At 42.2% G+C, this 19,657-nt stretch overlaps 1 protein-coding gene across 6 annotated transcripts in view; it reads left to right on the top strand.

Annotated features, from left to right (window-relative positions):
* CSGALNACT1 (chondroitin sulfate N-acetylgalactosaminyltransferase 1) overlaps window positions 1–19,657 on the top strand; it is a 981,568-nt gene that overhangs the window by 942,656 nt on the left and 19,255 nt on the right. For all 6 annotated transcript variants that reach the window (XM_044059411.1, XM_044059415.1, XM_044059413.1 and 3 more), the window contains one exon: window positions 11,675–11,756. In XM_044059411.1, coding sequence (XP_043915346.1) covers window positions 11,675–11,756 — 82 coding nt within the window. The remainder of the gene's footprint in view (window positions 1–11,674; window positions 11,757–19,657) is intronic.

The raw sequence follows: 19,657 nt of genomic DNA, 5'->3' as shown, positions 1-19,657 counted from the left end.
AAAGGTATGGGGGGGGGGGATTTAGTTAATGAAACTGAATATCAGGAATCAAGATGGATTATAATTCACAGTACACAGATCCCCAGGCCTTAATGATGTAATTCCCCTTAAGCTGGCTTTAAAGAAAAGGTGGGTGAATTACTGATTCATGATTGGCTGGTGCTTTATATAAAAGCATTTTCTGTATCACCAACTAATTATCTGATGAAGGGCATCTGCCCAAAAGCACTCATCACAGTTTGTACTGAAATAATATTATTTTATGCTTGTTCATTTTATACTTTTTTGTTGTTTGGTTTTGCAAGCTTGAGTAAACTTTGGACTTTTATCCAGTGGTGGTTGTTGCCTCTGTTCATTGCCTAGTTCTTCACTTTATTTGAGGCAGAGCAACCTTTGGTGAGGTCACTTCTGTTAATTTTTGGATAAGATTCATGTAAGAGCAGGTCTATGGCCCACTATAGATTGACATCTTATTCAAGATTCTGCAACAAGAATCCATGCCCACCCTGTGTAATACTTACATTTTATGCTTGTATGAATGTTACCTTTTGAGTGGATTTATTTTTCAGCTTTCATGATTTTGTTCTGGCTGTTATTTTTCGGGTGTCTATCACCTTATCTTAAAGTATTTTTGGCCCTTGTGTCTTTATTTATAAAAATCCTTAACTGATCTTCCAGAGGGAATTGGTTTCCATAAGAATTATTTCATTCTTAAGTATTTAGAGCATTTCTGAAGGTGTCCTGTCACTTCCATTTTCCTAAAATCTCCAAACAAGAGTAGGAATTTACTTCATATATGATTTATACTGAAATTTCCAGTTTTACCTCTTCAGACTGAAAGATTTAGGTAAAATAGATAAGATAGTTATCTATATTGCCCTGGGCAAAGAAGGTAATTCAGTGGTCAAATAAGCACAGTTGGCTACCTGGGGCATGTTTTGTCATCATAATGTACAGTAATCAGTTGTAGTTTACAGCATGCATTACTATCCTGTGTAGTTTGGGAACTGTATTCTAGAAATTTACCTTTCCTTTGAGAAAGTGCAACTAACTCTGGGCAAAACTGCAATCCAAACTGTAGCTTGCAACAGATCCCTCACCATGCCCCAGGACTCCCACTCCTCTTTTCTTGATATACTGGAAAATATTAGGGTTCAATCAAACACCCTAATAATGGGTGATTTCAACTACCCCACCATTAACTGGGAAAACTACTCATGTAGCAACTCCTTCACTCAACGCTTTCTAGAATTCATAAACTCCAATGCCCTGGATCAACTTATCCACACCCTCACCAGGGACAACAATATCCTAGACCTAGTCATTACCAAGATGAGTGATCGGTGTTCCACACCTGAAGTCAACTCCTTGTTGGTCAGATCCAACCATAAGCTAATCACCATAGATCTCCACATCCCGCCCCCACCCCCCATTAAGGAAACCACTGTAAAACATTTCTCCAAAGCCAACTTCATGCTTCTTAAGACAGAAGTGGCAAACTTCACAACATCCATGCAGATGGGCAATACAGTTATGACTGCAGAATCCTACACAAATGCTCTCTATAAGCACTTACACAAGTGCATGGATCATGCTATTCCTTACAGAACCAAGACACTATCCTCTCAAAAAAAGAAGCCAATCTGGTGGTCCCCTGCTATAAACAAACTCTACAACAGGAGGAAGAAGCTGTTGCAGAAGAGAGTCAAATCCCATGAGTGGAGGAGCTCCCTGGTCAGCCTCGGTAAGAAACAGAGATTCCTCATAAAATCCTCCAAAGCTAGCTATGAAAACAAGATTGCGACTGATTCTAAGGACAACCACAAAGCATTCTATAGCTATGTCAAGAATCTCAATGTCAACACCTAGGTCTGCTCTAAGTTACACCACAATGGCACGAAAATTACAGAACCAACTGATATTGCCAACATCCTGGCTGATAGGTTCAGTGCTAACTTTACCCCCCTCTCACCCCCTAATGGGCCCATATCTATACCGGAAGAATGCAGAGCCCCTGCAATCATAACTGTGCAGGTAAAAACCGCACTCTCCAAAGCCAAGAACACAGCTTCCATGGGACTGGACAACATCCCAGGCTGCGTTCTACATGAACTTCAGAACTAACTGGCCCCCCTACATAAGCACCATGTTCAGTCATAGCCATGTCAGGCTTTCTACCCACTGAATGGCACACAGCAACAGTTATACCACTCCACAAAGGGGGAGCCACCACAGACCCTGGGAACTATCGCCCTATTAGCCTGGCGAGTCTGGTCTGCAAGGCCATGGAACATATCATCATGGAACTCATAAACAAAGACATTGGTAAGCTCCAAACTCTGGACCCCACCCAGTTCAGGTTTGTGAAAGGCAGATCATACCTCCTGAACCTGATCGACTTCTTTGAAACAGTCACCAAAGCCGTAGACGAGGGTAAGGCAGTTCACACAGCCTATCTTGACCTCACCAAGGTTTTTGACGCCATCCCCCATTCTGGAATTATAGATAAACTCACTAAACTGTATATAAATCCATACATTACAAGATGGGTTGCCAACTGGCTCACTGACAGAACCCACACTGTAAAAGTGCAGACTCCAAATCTGACTTCAAACCAGTGACAAGTGGAGTACCACAGGGTTCAGTCCTGGGTCCTCTCCTGTTTGATATCTACTTCTCTGAAATAAGGGCTAGCACAGAGAGCCTCTGGCTGATGAAGTTCACAGGTGACTGCAAACTAGGTGCCATAGTTGAGTCCCCAGATGATGTGGACATCCTACAGAAGGGTCTCACTGAGAGAGATGCCTGGTGTCAGAGCCATGGCCTCAAGCTAAATGCCAAAATGTGCATTGTCATCCCCTTTGGTAAAAACTTTGTTCCCATGAACTACTACATAGGCGGCAGTCCACTTAACGCCGAAGTGTGATAAGGGACCTTGGGACTCAGGAGGACAGTAGTCTCTTCTTTGATAATCACATCGCCACAGTAGTCAGGAAATCCTTCTACATGGCATACCTCATCACAAAAGGGTTCTCATCCAGGAAAAAAGAGGTCATTGTTCCCTTCTACTCGGCTGTCATTAGACCCATTATTATGTATGACGCCCCTTTTGGAATGTACCTCACAAGACATTTTCAACAGCTGGAAAGGCCACAGAAGTACCTCACAAAGAAGATTACAGGCCTTAAAATGGATGTCCTATGCTGACTGTCTCAAAAAACTCCAGCTTTACTCTGTAGCATATCGCCTACTCCGAGGTGATCTCTGCCTAATATACAAAGCTATGTCAAACCCAGAGCTGTTGGACATGCTACACCTAAAGAAATCCCAATTCCTTTGGGATTCATGATCTAGGGACCTAAGCCTTGTCACCACAATAAATAGAACATACTAGAAGGATAGATTCCTGTCGCAGAGACTCCCCATACTCTGGAACAAGCTACTGTCTATGTCAAGCAGAGTTCCTCATTAGCACTCTTCAAGAAAAATCTTGATGAGTGGATGGGAATTAGAAAATTCACCCCGGGGATCACTTCTGTGGCTCTGCTCGACAAGGGGCACAGGAAAATAACTTTCTTGGGTGGCAAAAGCCAGTTAATCTTGTTGGCTAGGCTTAGCCTAGTACCTACCTATGAACCTAAGAGTATTTTTCAAGGTGCCTCATCACAATTAATCTTATCTGTCTGCCTCTAGCCAGAGCACTGTATTATTTTGCTGCTTGAGATGCTGTTCTGCTTTTAATGACCTGCTTTGTGAGCCTTCATGAAGTAAGATGGCCTATGCATGTGAGTACTACCTATATCTATACATGTCTGAAATTAATTTTTGTATTAGCTTCCCTCTTACCCACCATTTGTTTGCCTTAGGATATAATAACATTACACCATGGTTCATGGCACATTTATACATAATTACTTCGGTCATAATTTGTTCAACTCAAAAGGGGATCTGATGGTGTGATACACTCTTTTGTGTTTGTTTCTTTTCTGGAAAAGGTTCTGTTTTATCAGAAGAAAGTAAGAAATAGGGCTAATTTTTCCAAGCCTACTCTATATATCAAGCACTTTAGGCAAATGTATGGGCTACAGAAGGAGTTAGATATTATTTACATGGGTGACGATATTTTATAATGGATATGTTTTATTGCTAGAAGCAGATTCCACATGCAAGGACCTTTCCAGCTGAAACTCTGTCAAGGAACTACTCAGATGTCAGTAATTTACACATTTGTATTTTCTTCAGTCTGTGCAGTCAACCCCCCCTCATTTTCCTTTTTCAGTTGCATTGTCTCTATTACCCCCGTCTTAAACATTTTACTCCTGTTTGTAGTTTTACTGTTTAGTTATGTTATTAGCTAGTTTAATCTTTGCTGTCATTTGCTAGTCAGTAGCGGCAGATTTGTCTGCCTAGAGTGAGACCTAACATTAAAAAGTTAAGCAGGGGGAATCAGGTAGAGCTTAAGTGATCTGTCCCACGAGCTCCATGCACTTCATAAAAATTATGATTGGAGAGAAACAATCATAATCCTTGGGAGTACATGGAGCTTTTTCTGCTGGGTGTACTACCAGTTATAGCAAAAAGGTGTAGGACTGTGAAGTGTTTTACAGCTTTGAAAGCCAGAAAATACTTAGCATTGCCACACAAACCTTTGTCAGAAGAAAAGTATCCCTCTGGGAAACTAATGGCTTTGAAAGTTATTAGCCATCTTTCTCTGACACACATTTTGTTTAAAGGTGTGGCAGAGTGAACTATCTAACTGCTTTTAAATCTTTTATATGGGAACCAGCACTGGTTGTTGTTACACGCTGACATAATATTACAGTTTAACAGTGCTTAGTGTGCTTTGGGAAGTACCTACCTGACATCAGAAAATGTTTAAAATGCTTATATTTTCTTAATTTTGGAACATAATTGTGCTGTGTTATGAACTTACAAGGTTGTTATGCACTTTTATGACATCTCAAAGATGCATAAAAGTTATCTTTTTTTGATAATTTCTGAGTGTAATGACTATATTCCATGTGTTAGCTAATTACTTTGTCTAGGCCTGGTTGTTAAAGATCCTTTACACTGAGAGGCAGTGACATTGACAAAGGGCTAATGAAATGCATCTCTCGGACTTTACTCTCGAATGGGTAATGAGGTAAATATAGTGTAAGTATTTCTTAAATGGTCTCTGTTACTCCCATAATTTCACACTTCACTTCATAAGCTCTACCTGATTCCCCCTGCTTAACTTTTTAATGTTAGGTCTCACTCTAGGCAGACAAATCTGCTGCTACTGACTAGCAAATGACAGCAAAGATTAAACTAGCTAATAACATAACTAAACAGTAAAACTACAAACAACAGTAAAATGTTTAAGACGGGGGTAATAGAGACAATGCAACTGAAAAAGGAAAAAGGAAAATGAGGGGGGGGGGTTCACTGCACAGACTGAAGAAAATACAAATGAGTAAATTACTGACATCTGAGTAGTTCCTTGAGAGAGTTTCAGCTGGAAAGGTCCTTGCATATGGAATCTACTTCTAGCAATAAAACATATCCATTATAAAATCTTGTCACCCACGTAAATAATATCTAACTCCTGTAGCCCATACCTTTGGAAAGTTCCTGTGTTGCCCATTTCCTTTCTCGGATAAAGGGAGGCTTCTTTGTTCACTAGTGGCAGTGGGGAGCTTAGAGCAGCCTATCTATCCCTGGAGGAGTGTTCCCAGCACAATCTGATAGTCTATTGGCTGTTTTGGGCCAATTTCTAGCTCTTTGAAGTCCCCCTGTATAAAACCCGCTTTGGCGCGGTTTTTGCACTTGTTACTACTCAGCCAAGCTCCCCGTGGTCCTGCAGAGTGGTGCTAGCAGCAGAGAGGCTAAAATAGTGACTGCTAACCTGATAAAAGTGTTTTTTTCCCTGCTACTACCTGGGCAACTGTCCGATCTAGCTAAACTGCAAGTATTTCTGCTTCTTGAACTGTTTTAAACTGTTTAAAGTTGTTTTTGCACCTGCACTTTTAAAGTTTGTCCTGTTTGTTGCATTTACTTGTTGAGGCTATACACTCAAGTGTGCTAGCCTGTGTTACATATTTATTGTATTTTCCTGCTGTTTATTGCAAAAAAGAAAAAAAAGAAAAAAATTATCCTTGTTTCCCGTCTTTCCTGACCTAGATTGGTCCAAATACAGGCTTTGCTGTATTCTGGACTTTTGGAAAGTTCCTGTGTTGCCCATTTCCCTTCTTGGATAAAGGGAGGCTTCTTTGTTCACCAGTGGCAGTCAGGAGCTTAGAGCAGCCTATCTATCCCTGGAGGAGTGTTCCCAGCACAAGAATCTGGTAGTCTATTGGCAGTTTTGGGCCAATTTCTAGCTCTTTCAAGTCCCCCTGTATAAAACCTGCTTTGGCGTGGTTTTGTGCGATTTTGCGCATAGCGCAGCATCGGGCAGATCCGCTTAATTGGGTTTAAACCATTCTCGGCTGCACAAAGTCTGCTCTTCACTTTTTCCCCTTAGAACTGATCTAGTTCTCATAATAAACAGCCTATTCCTATGCTAAAGCCTGGCACTTGCTCACTAAAGCAATTATATAAGTCAGCACTAAAAAATTAAAAGCACTACACCCTCACAAACTCCCCTTGAGTACCTTGTTCCCCATTGGCCCTTTTTTTCAATTATAAAGGCATTCCCAATACTATTCTAGCATGTCCAAAGGTCAGTTGTCAATCTCCTCTCTGGTCCAGCTGGTGAATCTGGGAATCTTGAGGCAATGTTACAACTGCCTCATGTACACAGACAACCCTCTCCTCCTCCCAACAAATTCCAACACATGTGAGAGATGAAACCATATAGCCAAACTGGAGGCTAAGCTCTCTCAACTCAGTACTGATGTAACCAGTCAGGAGGAGAAGGAAACCACACTCACTACAATTCCAGTCTCACATAGACCTACCACGACAGAAAAACAAACACATAAACACACAAAAACATACTCGGAGGCTCTAAATAAAAATCTGCCTAAGCATCAGAGACCTCCAAAGCAGACACCCAAGCAACCGCTACCCCAAAACAAAACACATACAACACATAGCTCACAAAGCCAGTGTGCCGAACAGTCACAGCCCTTAAGGCTAAACAACACACCTGATACACTTGTAATAGGTGACTCTATCATCAGGCACACTGACGTCCCACTCACCAGGCTGAACAAGGAGAAGGTCACGGTGAGCTGCCTGTCGGGCGCTAGGATTCGCCACATAACACAACCACTCAGGTTACTCCAAGGCAAGTACAAATATGACTCAGTCATTGTCCATGCTGTTGTGAATGACCTGAGACGTACCTCCCTGGACTACATGAAAAGAGACATAGAGGAGCTCTCTGAGCATGTAGCCCAGGCCGGTATGACCCTGACCTTGAGTAACATCTTACCCTCACCAAGAATGATGCCACAATATGAAGACAAGATGATCAATTTCATCAATTGGCTTAAGTATTGGTGTCATTCAAAGGGGATCCAATGCCTGTCAGCCTGGGATGACATGCTCGACAAGCCACGATGCTTTGCTAGGGACAGCTTGCACCTGTCACCCCTGTGCTTTTAGATATTGATAAAGGCTCTTGCCACCCCCATAGTGCCTTTTTTAGGCAAGGCTCAAAAGACAAACCCACCTCCATAGGTATCACAAGGGATAAGAAACTAAGAGTAATGCTACTCAATGCCAGAAGTCTAAACCTCAAGATGCACACACTCAAAACTCTCCTTAACATGGAGAACATCGATATCTGTGCAGTAACAGAAACCTGGTTCAAGGCTCCCGAGAGCATCCCAGCACTACCAGGTTATACCTCATACCATGCTTTTTGGCCCCAAAACTTGGACCGAACCACAAAAGGAGGGGAGTATCAATATTCGTCAAAGATACCCACACCTCCAGGTTGGTGGCACAGCACAAAGCATCAGAGACTATCCATGTGCAACTAACAGTGGGTAAAACTGCCTTCCAGTTTATAGCCTGCTACAGACCACCCTTCCAAACCCAGGAACCCCACTCGGCCTTCCTGAGAACACTGGAAAATATGAAGGTCTCTCCAAACACCATTATATTGGGTGACTTCAACTACCCAAACATAGACTGGGAGCATTACTCTAGCTCCAACACCCTAACCCAATGGCTCTTAGAATTTATAAACTCAAATGCTATGGAACAACTTGTTACCACTCCCACAAGAGGGGAAAACATACTGGACCTGATCATCACCAACATGGGGGCTCTATGCTCCAGACCAGAAGTGTATCCCTCACTGGTAAGATCAGACCATAAACTAATCTCACTGGATATTCACATCCCGACCCCACCCCATGCCAAGAAAACCACAGTGAAAAACTTCTCTAAAGCAAATTTCACACTCCTCAAAACCGAGGTGGAATCCTTCAAAGCCCCCGGGCCTGTAGAAAATACGGCCCAGTCCGCAGAATTCTTAATAAACGCATTCTATGAACACCTTCAGTAATGCATAGATCATGCAATCCCAAATAAAACCAAGACCCAATCCTCCAAAGGCAGGCGTCCTGTCTGGTGGACCCCAGCCATAAACAAACTATACAATAGAAGGAGGAAGCTACTACATGATAGAGCAAAATCCCAAAAAGGGAAGGCATCTCTGATCAGTATTAGCAAAAAACTACAGGCACTCATAAAATCGTCTAAAACCAGCTTCGAGAGAAAAATTGCACAGGACACTAAGGATAATCACAAGACTTTCTTTAGTTATGTTAGGAACCTGGGTGGGAATTCCCAGATATGCTCAGAATTAGTCTAAAATGACAAAAAATACACCAAACTCACAGACATTGCCAACATCCTAGCTGAAAAGTTCAGCGCAAACCCCCCCCCCCCAAAAGGGCAAATATCTATCCCAGCATCTCCAAAGCAAAAAACACAGCATCAGTGGGACCAGACGGTGTCCTGGGCTGTGTCCTACATGAACTCCAAAAAGAGCTAAATCCAAACATAAAACTACTGTTCAATCTCAGCCTTACTACAGGATATGTACCCAAAGAGTGGCATACAGCAACAGTGGTCCCTCTCCACAAAGGTGGTGCCTCAACGGATCCTGGAAACTATCGCCCCATAAGCCTGACTAGCTTGGTCTGCAAAGCTATGGAAAGGATCATCATGGACCTCATAAATAAAGATATTGGGGACCTACAGACACTGGATCCTACCCAGTTCGGCTTTGTTAAGGGCAGATCCTGCCTCTTAAACCTGGTTGAATTCTTTGAAACAGTCACCAAGGCCATTGACGAGGGGAAGGTGGTCCACACAGCCTACCTGGACCTCGCAAAAGCCTTCGATACAATACCCCACTCGGGCATTATAGATAAGCTCACCAGCTTAAATATAAACCCCTATGTCACTAGATGGGTTACAAACTGGCTCAAGGACAGAACCCACATGGTTAGAATTGCTGGAGCCATGTCAGACTCCAAACCAGTTACAAGTGGCGTCCCACAAGGCTCAGTCCTGGGACCTCTCTTGTTCGGTATATATTTCTCGGAGGTACAGGCCAACACGGAAGGACTGTGGCTGACCAAGTTCGCAGATGACTGCAAACTAGGCACCATAATCGACTCTCCAGCTGACACAAGCATCCTACAAAAAGGCCTCATAGAAACAGACAACTGGTGCCAGAGCCATGGCCTCAAGCTAAATGCCAAAAAGTGTATAGTCATCCCCTTTGGCAAAAACAAAGTGCCCACAAATTACCACATAGGTGGTAATCCATTAAGTACGGAAGAAGTAATTAGGGACCTGGGGACCCAAGTTGATAGCAATCTCTCATTTGAAAACCACGTGGCCCAAGTGGTCAGAAAAACATTTTATATAGCCCACCTAATCATGAAGAGATTCACATCTAGATCAGGGGAGGTCATCGTGCCTCTTTACTCATCCCTCATCAGGCCCATAATTGAGTACAATGCCCCTTTTGGGATGTACCTTACCAGACACCTGCAGCAAATGGAAAGACCCCAAAAGTACCTCACCTAGAGGATCAAAGGGCTCAAACAGATGCCATATGCTGCCCGGTTAAAGAAACTCCAGCTCTACTCAGTGGCATACCGCCTGCTCAGAGGTGATCTGTGCCTGACGTATAAAGCCATGTCCAACTCGGAATTAATGGACATGCTGCACCTCAGAAAATCCAAATCCCATGAAGCTATGTGCTCAAGCGACTTGAACCTCAGCACTGAAATAAATAGGACATGCTGGAGGGACAGATTCATAACCCAGAGGCTCCCTTCACTCTGGAATAAAATCCCAGTCCAGGTTAGGCAGAGTCCCTTATTGACTCTCTTCAAGAGGAATTTTGATGAGTGGATGGGAGATAGTAGGTTTACCCCGGGTATCACTTCTGTGTCACTGTTAGACAGAGGCACAGTATACTAACCTCGAAAAAGGGCATAGCAAAATTCATTTAAAATGGGTGGCGAAAGCCAAACACACTCTGGCTAAGCTTATAAATGCCCTAGGGCAGATAGCCTAGTATGAACCTATGAACCTATGAACCTATGAACATCCTGGAGCTCTGGAGTTAAAAGAGGAGACGCACACACATCCATCCATGCTGTGTTAGCTGTGTGTGTGTGCATGTGTGTGTGTGTGTGTGTGTGTGTGTGTGTGTGTGTACATGCGCAATGCATGTATCTACGGGCAATATCCACATTGTTACTGTGTGTATCATATTGCCCCTCAGCATGCATTGCAAATGGTTGCAAACTGTACATGGTATTTATATCAGGCACATACAACTTCAGACTATTAATTTTTGTGTCTGTTCCCCTACAGTTGTAGAACCTCTTACCTGGATGTCATGCTCGCACCTTCTACCATTCAGGCATCCTTACGAAAGTTAGCTTGACTCTGTGGCACTGAGGGATGGTTTTCTTTCTGTAACCCAGGCACAGATGGTATAAGGAGAAATGTTCATCTTACATGTGATGCAAAAACGCAGTCATAGGTGAAAGAAAAGACTGAGCAAAAACAAAAATTAGATCCGTTATTCACAGAAAAAAATCTCACAATAAACATATTTGTCTTAAATACACAATTAAAGGTTAGTTAGATAGTGTCTTAGAAACAAGCCTTGTATTCATAAACAGTTGGAACTCATTTGTTTTAAAGCTTGTGTGGCTGTATTTGGCTTTATTGGCCTGAATGCATTACTAAAGACTTAAAAAAATAAAATAAAATAAAATGTCATAGGTATTCAGAAGCGATGCAGTTTAAATACTGGTATAGCCTCAATGGATCATCTGTGTATATCCCATGTACCTCCCCTACAGAAGGACTGAGGTATTGCACAGAGAAGACTTTAGCTTTGCTGGGTCTTTCATGTAGTTTTTACAAAAACATATTCCTGTGAAAGGCAGGGATGATGATGGTCTTGGATGCCTCAATCTCCTACCCAGACTGGAACCAGGAAGTATATCAGATTACATCCATGGAAAGGTGGTTCTTGGGAGCTGGAGATTGAGGAGAAGCACTACCAGGTGCAAAAGCAGAGATGGTCAGCAGTGTACAGTCCAGACCAAAAGTATGAGAATCACAGAAATAAAAGATAAGCAGCCAAGAGTGAGATAATATACTAAACAATGTACTATAACAAGGTGTATTTATTTTCTAGGTAATTAAAAAGGATACTGGATTTTGGCGAGACTTTGGCTTCGGAATGACATGTCAGTATCGTTCAGATTTTATCAATATAGGTAAGATAGTAACTTGGTTTACAGTTGTTCATAAACATTGCCATCTTGTGGTTATGTGGATTATACCAGCCTGTTAATTTAAAAAGCCCACTGGTTTTCATGCATGACTTCTTTAGATTGTTAGCACACTCTTAAAAAAAAAAAAAAATATATATATATATATATATATATATATATATATAATTTACATTTTAAATGCCTTATAAATTATATAACTAGCCTTATGATTTTCTGTACTGCCTATATATCTTCAGTGTTAATCATGTCAACAGCATTAAAGTCACAAAGAGGAACTCTCCACCTAGGTGAGTATTTTATTCATCTTCTTCTTTTGGCTGTTCCCGTTAGGGGTCGCCACAGCGGATCATTTGTTTCCATTTCTTCCTGTCCTCTGCATCTTGTTCTGTCACACCAGCCACCAGCATGTCCTCTCTCACCACATTCATAAACCTTATCTTAGGCCTTTCTCTTTTCCTGTTACCTGGCAGCTCCATCCTTAGCATCTTTTACCCAATATACTCAGCATCCCTCCTCAGCACATGTCCAAACCCACGTAATCTTGCCTCTCTGGCTTTGTCTCCAAGCCTTCCAACCTGGGCTGACCCTCTAATATACTTATTCCTAATCCTGTCCATCCTCGTCATACCCAGGGCAAATCTTAACATCTTTAACTCTGCCACATCCAGCTCTAACTCCTGCCTTTTTGACAATGCCACTGTCTCCAACCCATATAACATAGCTGGCCTCACTTCCCTCTTGTAGACCATCCCTTTCATTCTTACTGGTACTCGTCTGTCACAAATCACTCCTGACACTCTTCTGCACCCACTCCATCCTGCCTGTACTCTCTTCTTCACCTCTCTTCCACACTCACCATTACTCTGAACTGTTGATCCCGAGTATTTAAACTCATCCACCTTCACCACCTCTACTCCCTGCATCCTCACCATTCCTCTGTCCTCCCTCTCATTCACACACATATATTCTGTCTTAGTCCTGCTGACCTTCATTCCTCTTCTCTCTAGAGCATATCTCCACCTCTCTAGGGTCTTCTCCACCTGTTCCCTACTCTCACTACAGATCACAATGTCATCTGCAAACATCATAGTCCATGGGGACTCCTGTCTGATCTCATCTGTCAATCTGTCCATCACCATTACAAATAAGAAAGGGCTCAGAACGGATCCTTGATGTAATCCCACCTCCACCTTAAACGCATCTGTCACTCCCACCGCAGACCTCACCGCTGTCACACTACCCTCGTACATATTCTATACCACTCTTACATACTTCTCTGACACTCCCGACTTCCTCATACAATACCACAACTCCTCTCTAGGCACCCTGTCATATGCTTTCTCTAAATCCAAAAAGACACAATGCAACTCCTTCTGACCTTCTCTGTACATCTCCATCAACACTTTCAAAGCGAACATCGCATCTGTAGTGCTCTTTCCTGGCATGAAACCATACTGCTGATCACTAATTATCACCTCCCTTCTTAACCTAGCTTCCACTACTGTTTCTCATAACGTCATGCTGTGACTGATCAATTTAATCCCTCTGTAGTTACTACAGCTCTGCACATCACCCTTATTCTTAAAAATCGGTACCAAAACACTTTTTCTCCATTCCTCAGGCATCCTCTCACTTTCCAAGATTTCATTAAACAATCTGGTTAAAAACTCCACTGCCATTTCACCTAAACATCTCCATGCTTCCACAGGTATGTCATCTGGACCAACAGCCTTTCCGTTCTTCATCCTCTTCATAGCTATCCTTACTTCCTCCTTGCTAATCCATTGCACTTCATGATTTGCTATCCGCACTTCATCCAACCTTCTCTCCCTCTCATTCTCTTCATTCATCAGCCCCTCAAAGTACTCTTTTCATCTGCTCAACACACTCTCCTCATTTGTGAGTATAATATACACAGCAAAATAATATGGTGATAGGGGTGTCCTACTATGGTGTCATCCTAGTGTAAGAAAAGGCTTTTTCCCCTTTGAGTTAATGTTCATTACATTTCATGTACCTATGCTGCTATGCACAGACCATCCATAGTTGATGATCTGCAAGTCAAGCTCCACTCGAGTAACCCACAAACGAGACCTCATCCTGATCTGTGACATCAATAGGACTTGTTGGCGAGATAGATTTGTGTCCCAGAGACTCACCCTTTTGTGGAATAGACTCCCTCTCCACGTAAAGCAGAGTATCTCATTAAACCTTTTTAAGCGCAACCTGGCTAACTGGATGGGGAACAGAAAATACACCCCTGGGATTCCACCTATGTCCCTGCAGGACAGTGGCATAGGATGCTGACTTGTTGGAACATGGACTAAATTCTTGGCTAGGCTTGTAATGGCCTCAGGGTGAATAGCCTAGTAACTTCCTATGATCTTCCTGTGTCTCCCCTAACTTTTGTTTGTCTGGGCTATATCCTCCAGTCCCAGCCAAGGACTATATCTAAGCAGGTCCTCCTCATGTGATGAGGAAAAGTATGCCTGCATTTTAGCAATTCTTTCCCACCCCAACTAGCTTATCTGGTGTTCAGGAGTGCTACTCAAACCTGGTTCTCCTGAGTCATGGTCAGGACTCTGCCCCTGTTCACCATGTTGCTAGAGACTGCAGTTAAATACATTACATAAATTGTTATTTAGCAACAATGTATGTCAGTAACAGGGTTTAGACATGGATGAATCTTTCCCTCCTGCATATGCTAAGTTATATATGGAACTGGTTATTCCAACTTCCTATTTTTCATGTAATAGTATGCGTTTCTATGTAAGGAACATAACAGATTTGTTGTTCATATGCATGGGTAAGAATAATGCTTTTGTGAAATTTATGAGTGAGATTTTCTTTAGATGTAACACTAAAGAGTAAAGAGGCAGCACATAAAGTAAGCCATTTAGAGAAGAGACATGAGGTAGAACATAAAGTAAGTCATTTAGGGAAGAAGAGACATCCATCAGTATGTCCACATATGGTGACTCCCAGACCTCTCAACCATACTGAATTCCTTGGTATTTACCAGTTTTGAGGGCAAAATATTGGGGTGCCACGAATTTCCAAGTGGCCTCCTTAATTTCCGAGTTTCCCTGTCTTTTTTTTTTTTTTTTTTGTATTAGACGTTTACCACTTTAAGTTTATGGCTGATGTCACCGCGCATCACCAACCTACAGGGGCATGCGTAATAACTTCAGCTACTGCCTGTTGGACTGGACGGAAATAGGAAATATAAACAAAAATGCCGGCAGTTGGCAGATGTACATACGTTTTATTCCATACTCTGCAGCTCACAGCCTCCAAGTAAGAAAGGAAACTTAATTAAACTAACAGTGTGATTTATGTAAGTCCGCACCGCTTTAAGTAGGGTTGTTTCAGTTTATCTGCTTAACTGATGAGCTGGCGATTTCTTCTGCTTTAGGTGCATGTTTAACTTGCCCGCCTTAAGTGTGTGGAGCTGCCTGGAAAGTTGTTTTAAGTATGTGGAGCTGCTGTTTCACTTTCATCTGCTGGGAAAATTAATTGCTTTTAAGAGCTGCCTGGAAAGTTGCTTTAAGTGTGTGAAGCTGCCATTTCATAAGCTAGTTGCTTTGCTGGTGTTTCAGTTTATTAGTTGCTTTTAAGTTGTTTCAGTTTATCTGCTTAAATGGTAAACCGAGGGCTGTTTCATCTGCTCTTAACTGCCACTTAATTGGTGGGAAAGTAATGGAGCTGCCTTCATAAGTGTATGTGTGTGTGTAATGGAGCTGCCTCCATTAATGTGTGTGTGTGTGTGTGTGTGTGTGTGTGTGTTATTAGTTGCTACTTGCTTTTAAGTTGTGTTTCAGTTTCTCTACTTAACTGGCAAACTGAGGGCCTGCAAATGTAATTATCTGCTTAACTGGCTAACCGAGGGCTGTTTCATCTGCTTTTAACAGACATTTCATTGCTGGTAAAGTAATGGAGCTGCCTCTGTTAACCTGTGTGTGTGTGTCTGGTAAGTAGAAATATACAGGTTCAAACCCTGTACCTTAGGTACAGCTGACAAGAGCCTAAATTCCCTACCCACAGCAGTTACAATTTGTGGTTTTTAGAAAATTAGTGAGAAATGAATTTACTAATGATAGGAAGACTGAAACTTAAATGGCTATTCATTCTAGCAAGTAGCAATCTTTCTAAAATTGTACAAGCAATGTTTAAAATGTGTCCCTGGTTTGGGGCCTTTGTCTCCTCCCCTTAATAAATGCTTTTTCCAGATTTCATAATCTTAACTTGCGCTGCATAGTTCCTCAGGGGGAGAGAAGTTTAGTGCTGCTTATGTGAAGTCTGTTTGTGTTAGTAGCACAATAGGTCAAATGCTTGCCTTTTAATGCAGAAGGCTGTGGGTTCTATTCCCGCAGTGTGTAGATGGATTACTGATACTGTACTGTGCTGTACTTTTAAAGGGGGTGGATGCTGCAGCCCTGAAAATGTCCTCTTTGGCAGAGATACCTAGTAATTGTGAATCTGTATCAGTTTGCCATCCATTCCCCATCGCAATATTAGTAGCTTATCATTTTTCATGTAACAGGCAATTTATCCCTCAAAGGCAACAGGCACTTTATTTGTAGATGAAACAATAAAATATAAAGTTGTTTGCTAGCGGCAACCTCTTCATTGGTTACAGACCTCTTTAATGTGGAATCATCTAGATGATGTTTACTTCTGCAGAAATTGTGCATATTTACTGATACTGGTGGACTGTAGATATTTAAGTAGACTTTTATGATGAAAATTTCTGAATTGAGCAGTTTTGTCATTATTGTTGTATGCATTTTGTTTCATTGCTTAATGGAAAAATGTTAAAAACAATAAATTTAAAATACACTCTAACAATTGTGCTGTATCATACAAGGAATATAATTTAATACAGTCAGGAAGGTGTATCAAAGAGAACATGTATGTTTTATGTGTAAGGGGCCTATGATTTGAAAAGAACTCAAATGCAATTTTTGTGGATCACTCAAATGTAATCTTTATCTGTCGCTGGCCAGATAAATTTTCTTTGAATGTGGATTTCAGTGCTGTTTCAAAGAATGTGTTTAATGGGCAAAGAAGCTTTTATGCTGTCTATTTTCACTGTGGGACTGTATTGCTTTGTTTAGCAGATGTCTATCAGAATTTGTGCTATAAAATGTAAAATAAAAGTTAAATGAAGTCCAAATAATCATTGTAGAAGTAAAGCAGTATGCACATTAGTGTTTATGTTAAATGGGGCAAAACAGCCCAGTAATGGGACATTGGAATTTCTGCAGGGGGGGTGGCTTTATATGGGGGGGGGTCCCATTCGACTATGATTTTTTTGAGGGGGGGATGGGCAAAATCAGACAGGGCTGGGCAGCACAAACTCTAGCTATGCCACTGATCAGTAAGCCATGGAGAATGACTTTTGAAGGTCCTAGCAAATGATAATATTCTTTTTGATAAGGCTAGAATATTGCCTACCATTAAATGCCATGCTTTTACCACAAAACCTATATACTGCAAGTCACCAAAAGCACTTGTTCAGAACTTGTTGTAAGCACTAAATAAGCTACTAATTGCTACAGCACTCAACCTTCCTCATTACCTAGAGGAAAACAGTTTTGGAACTTACTTTCCTCATTTGCTTAGAGAAAAACAGCTGTTGCACTCACATTCTTCACTTATCTAGAGGAAAATAGTTTTTTATTCAGGCATGTCCAAGAGTCAGCTCCCAGTATTCTCTTCTGTCTATCTGATGAATCTGGGCATCTTGGGGAATGTAGAAATTGCCTCGTACACAGACAACCCTCTCCTCCTACCACCCAACACTACAAACTGTGAGAGATGCACTTATCTAGCTAAACTGGAGGTAAAGCTCTCTCCAACCAAGACTGAACTTGACAGTCAAGAGGAGAAGGTAAACACTTGAACCACACCACACTCATCACATAGTCTCACTAAATCTACACCTCCAAAATCCAGACATAGAAACACAAAAACATTTGCGGAGCCTCTCAATAATAATAAGCAACAGAGACCTCCAAAGCAGAAATGCAACCAACCTCCACCCCCCAACACAACCCAAATGACACATAGCCCGCAGACTCAGTGTGCCACTCAACCACAGCCAATAAGGCAAAACAACGTACCCAACACACTAGTCATAGGTGACTCTATAGTCAGGCACACTGATGTCCCACTCACCAGGCTAAACAAGGAGAAGGTTACTGTCAGCTGCCTGTCGGGTGCCAGGATCCACCACATAACCCACGCACTCAGGTCACTTCACAACAGGTACAAATATGACTCTGTCATTGTCCATGTTGATGTGAACGACCTGAGACATACCTCCCTGGACTACATGAAAAGAGACATGGAAGAGCTCTCCGATCTTGTAGCCCAGGCAGGTATGACCCTAGCTCTGAGTAGCATTCTGCCATCACCCAGAATGATACCGCAGTACAAGGACAAAATGATTGACTTCAACAATTGGCTAAGCTTCTGGTGTCATTCTAAAGGGATCCAGTACCTGTCTGCCTGGGGTGACATGGTCGACAGACCACAATGCTTTGCCAGATATGACCTGCACCTGTCAGCCCTGGGATTCCGGATATTGGCTAAGGTTCTTGCCACCCCTATAGTGCCTTTTTTAGGCAAGGCACAAATGACAAATTCACCACCATAACAGGAACAGGTAAGCAAAAACTGAGGGTGATGCTACTCAATGCTAGAAGTCTAAATCTCAAAATGCACTCACTCGAGGCACTCCTTAAAATGGAGAACATCGATATCTGTGCAGTGACTGAGACCTGGTTCAAGGCTCCAGAGAGCACCCCTGCACTACCAGGCTATAACTCATACCACACCTTTCGGCCATGTAACCTAGACCGGAACACCAAAGGTGGAGGTGTGTCCATATTCAATAGGTGCAATAACACCTCCAGGCTAGTTGCTCAGCATAATGCATCCAAGGTTATCCAAGTGCAACTAACTCTGGGCAAAACTGCAATCCAAACTGTAGCTTGCTACAGATCCCCCACCATGCCCCAGGATTCCCACTCCTCTTTTCTTGATGTACTGGAAAATATTAGGGTTCAACCAAATACCCTAATAATGGGCGATTTCAACTATCCCACCATTAACTGGGAAAACTACTCATGTATCAACTCCTTCACTCAATGCTTTCTGGAATTCATAAATTCCAGTGCCCTGGATCAGCTTAGCCACACCCCCAACCCCACCAGGGGCAACAATACTGTAGATCTAGTCATTATCAACATGAGTGGCCGGTGTTCCAAACCTGAAGTCAATGCCTCATTGGTCCGATCCGTCCATAAGCTAATCACCCTAGATATCCACATCCTGCCCCCATCCCCCATTAAGGAAACCATGATAAAAGATTTCTCCAAAGCCAACTTCATGCTTCTTAAGACAGAAGTGGTGAACTTCAGGACACCCATGCAGATGGACAGTATAGTTATGACTACTGAATCCTACACAATTGCACTTTATAAGCACTTACACAAGTGGATGGATCGTGCTATCCCAAACAGAACCAAGACGCTATCCTCCAAAAAAAGGAAGGCAATCTGGTGGTCTACTGCCATAAACAAACTGTACAACAGAAGGAAGAAACTGTTGCAAAAGAGAGTAAAATCCCATGACTGGAGGAGCTCCCTGGTCAGCCTCAGTAAGAAGCTGCGATCCCTCATAAAATCCTCCAAAGCTAGTTACGAAAACAAAATCACCTCTGATTCTAAAGACAATCACAAAGCATTCTATAGCTATGTCAAGAATCACAATGGCAACACTCAGATTTGCTCTGAGTTACAGCATAATGGCACTAAATATACAGATCCAACTGATATTGCCAACATCCTGGCAGATAGGATCAGTGCTAACTTTAC

The sequence above is a fragment of the Protopterus annectens genome, chromosome 17.part0 (assembly GCF_019279795.1).
Source record: "Protopterus annectens isolate FY-2018-M chromosome 17.part0, PAN1.0, whole genome shotgun sequence".
Taxonomy (NCBI): Eukaryota; Metazoa; Chordata; order Ceratodontiformes; family Protopteridae; genus Protopterus; species Protopterus annectens.
This window is presented reverse-complemented; position numbering and strand designations above follow the sequence as displayed.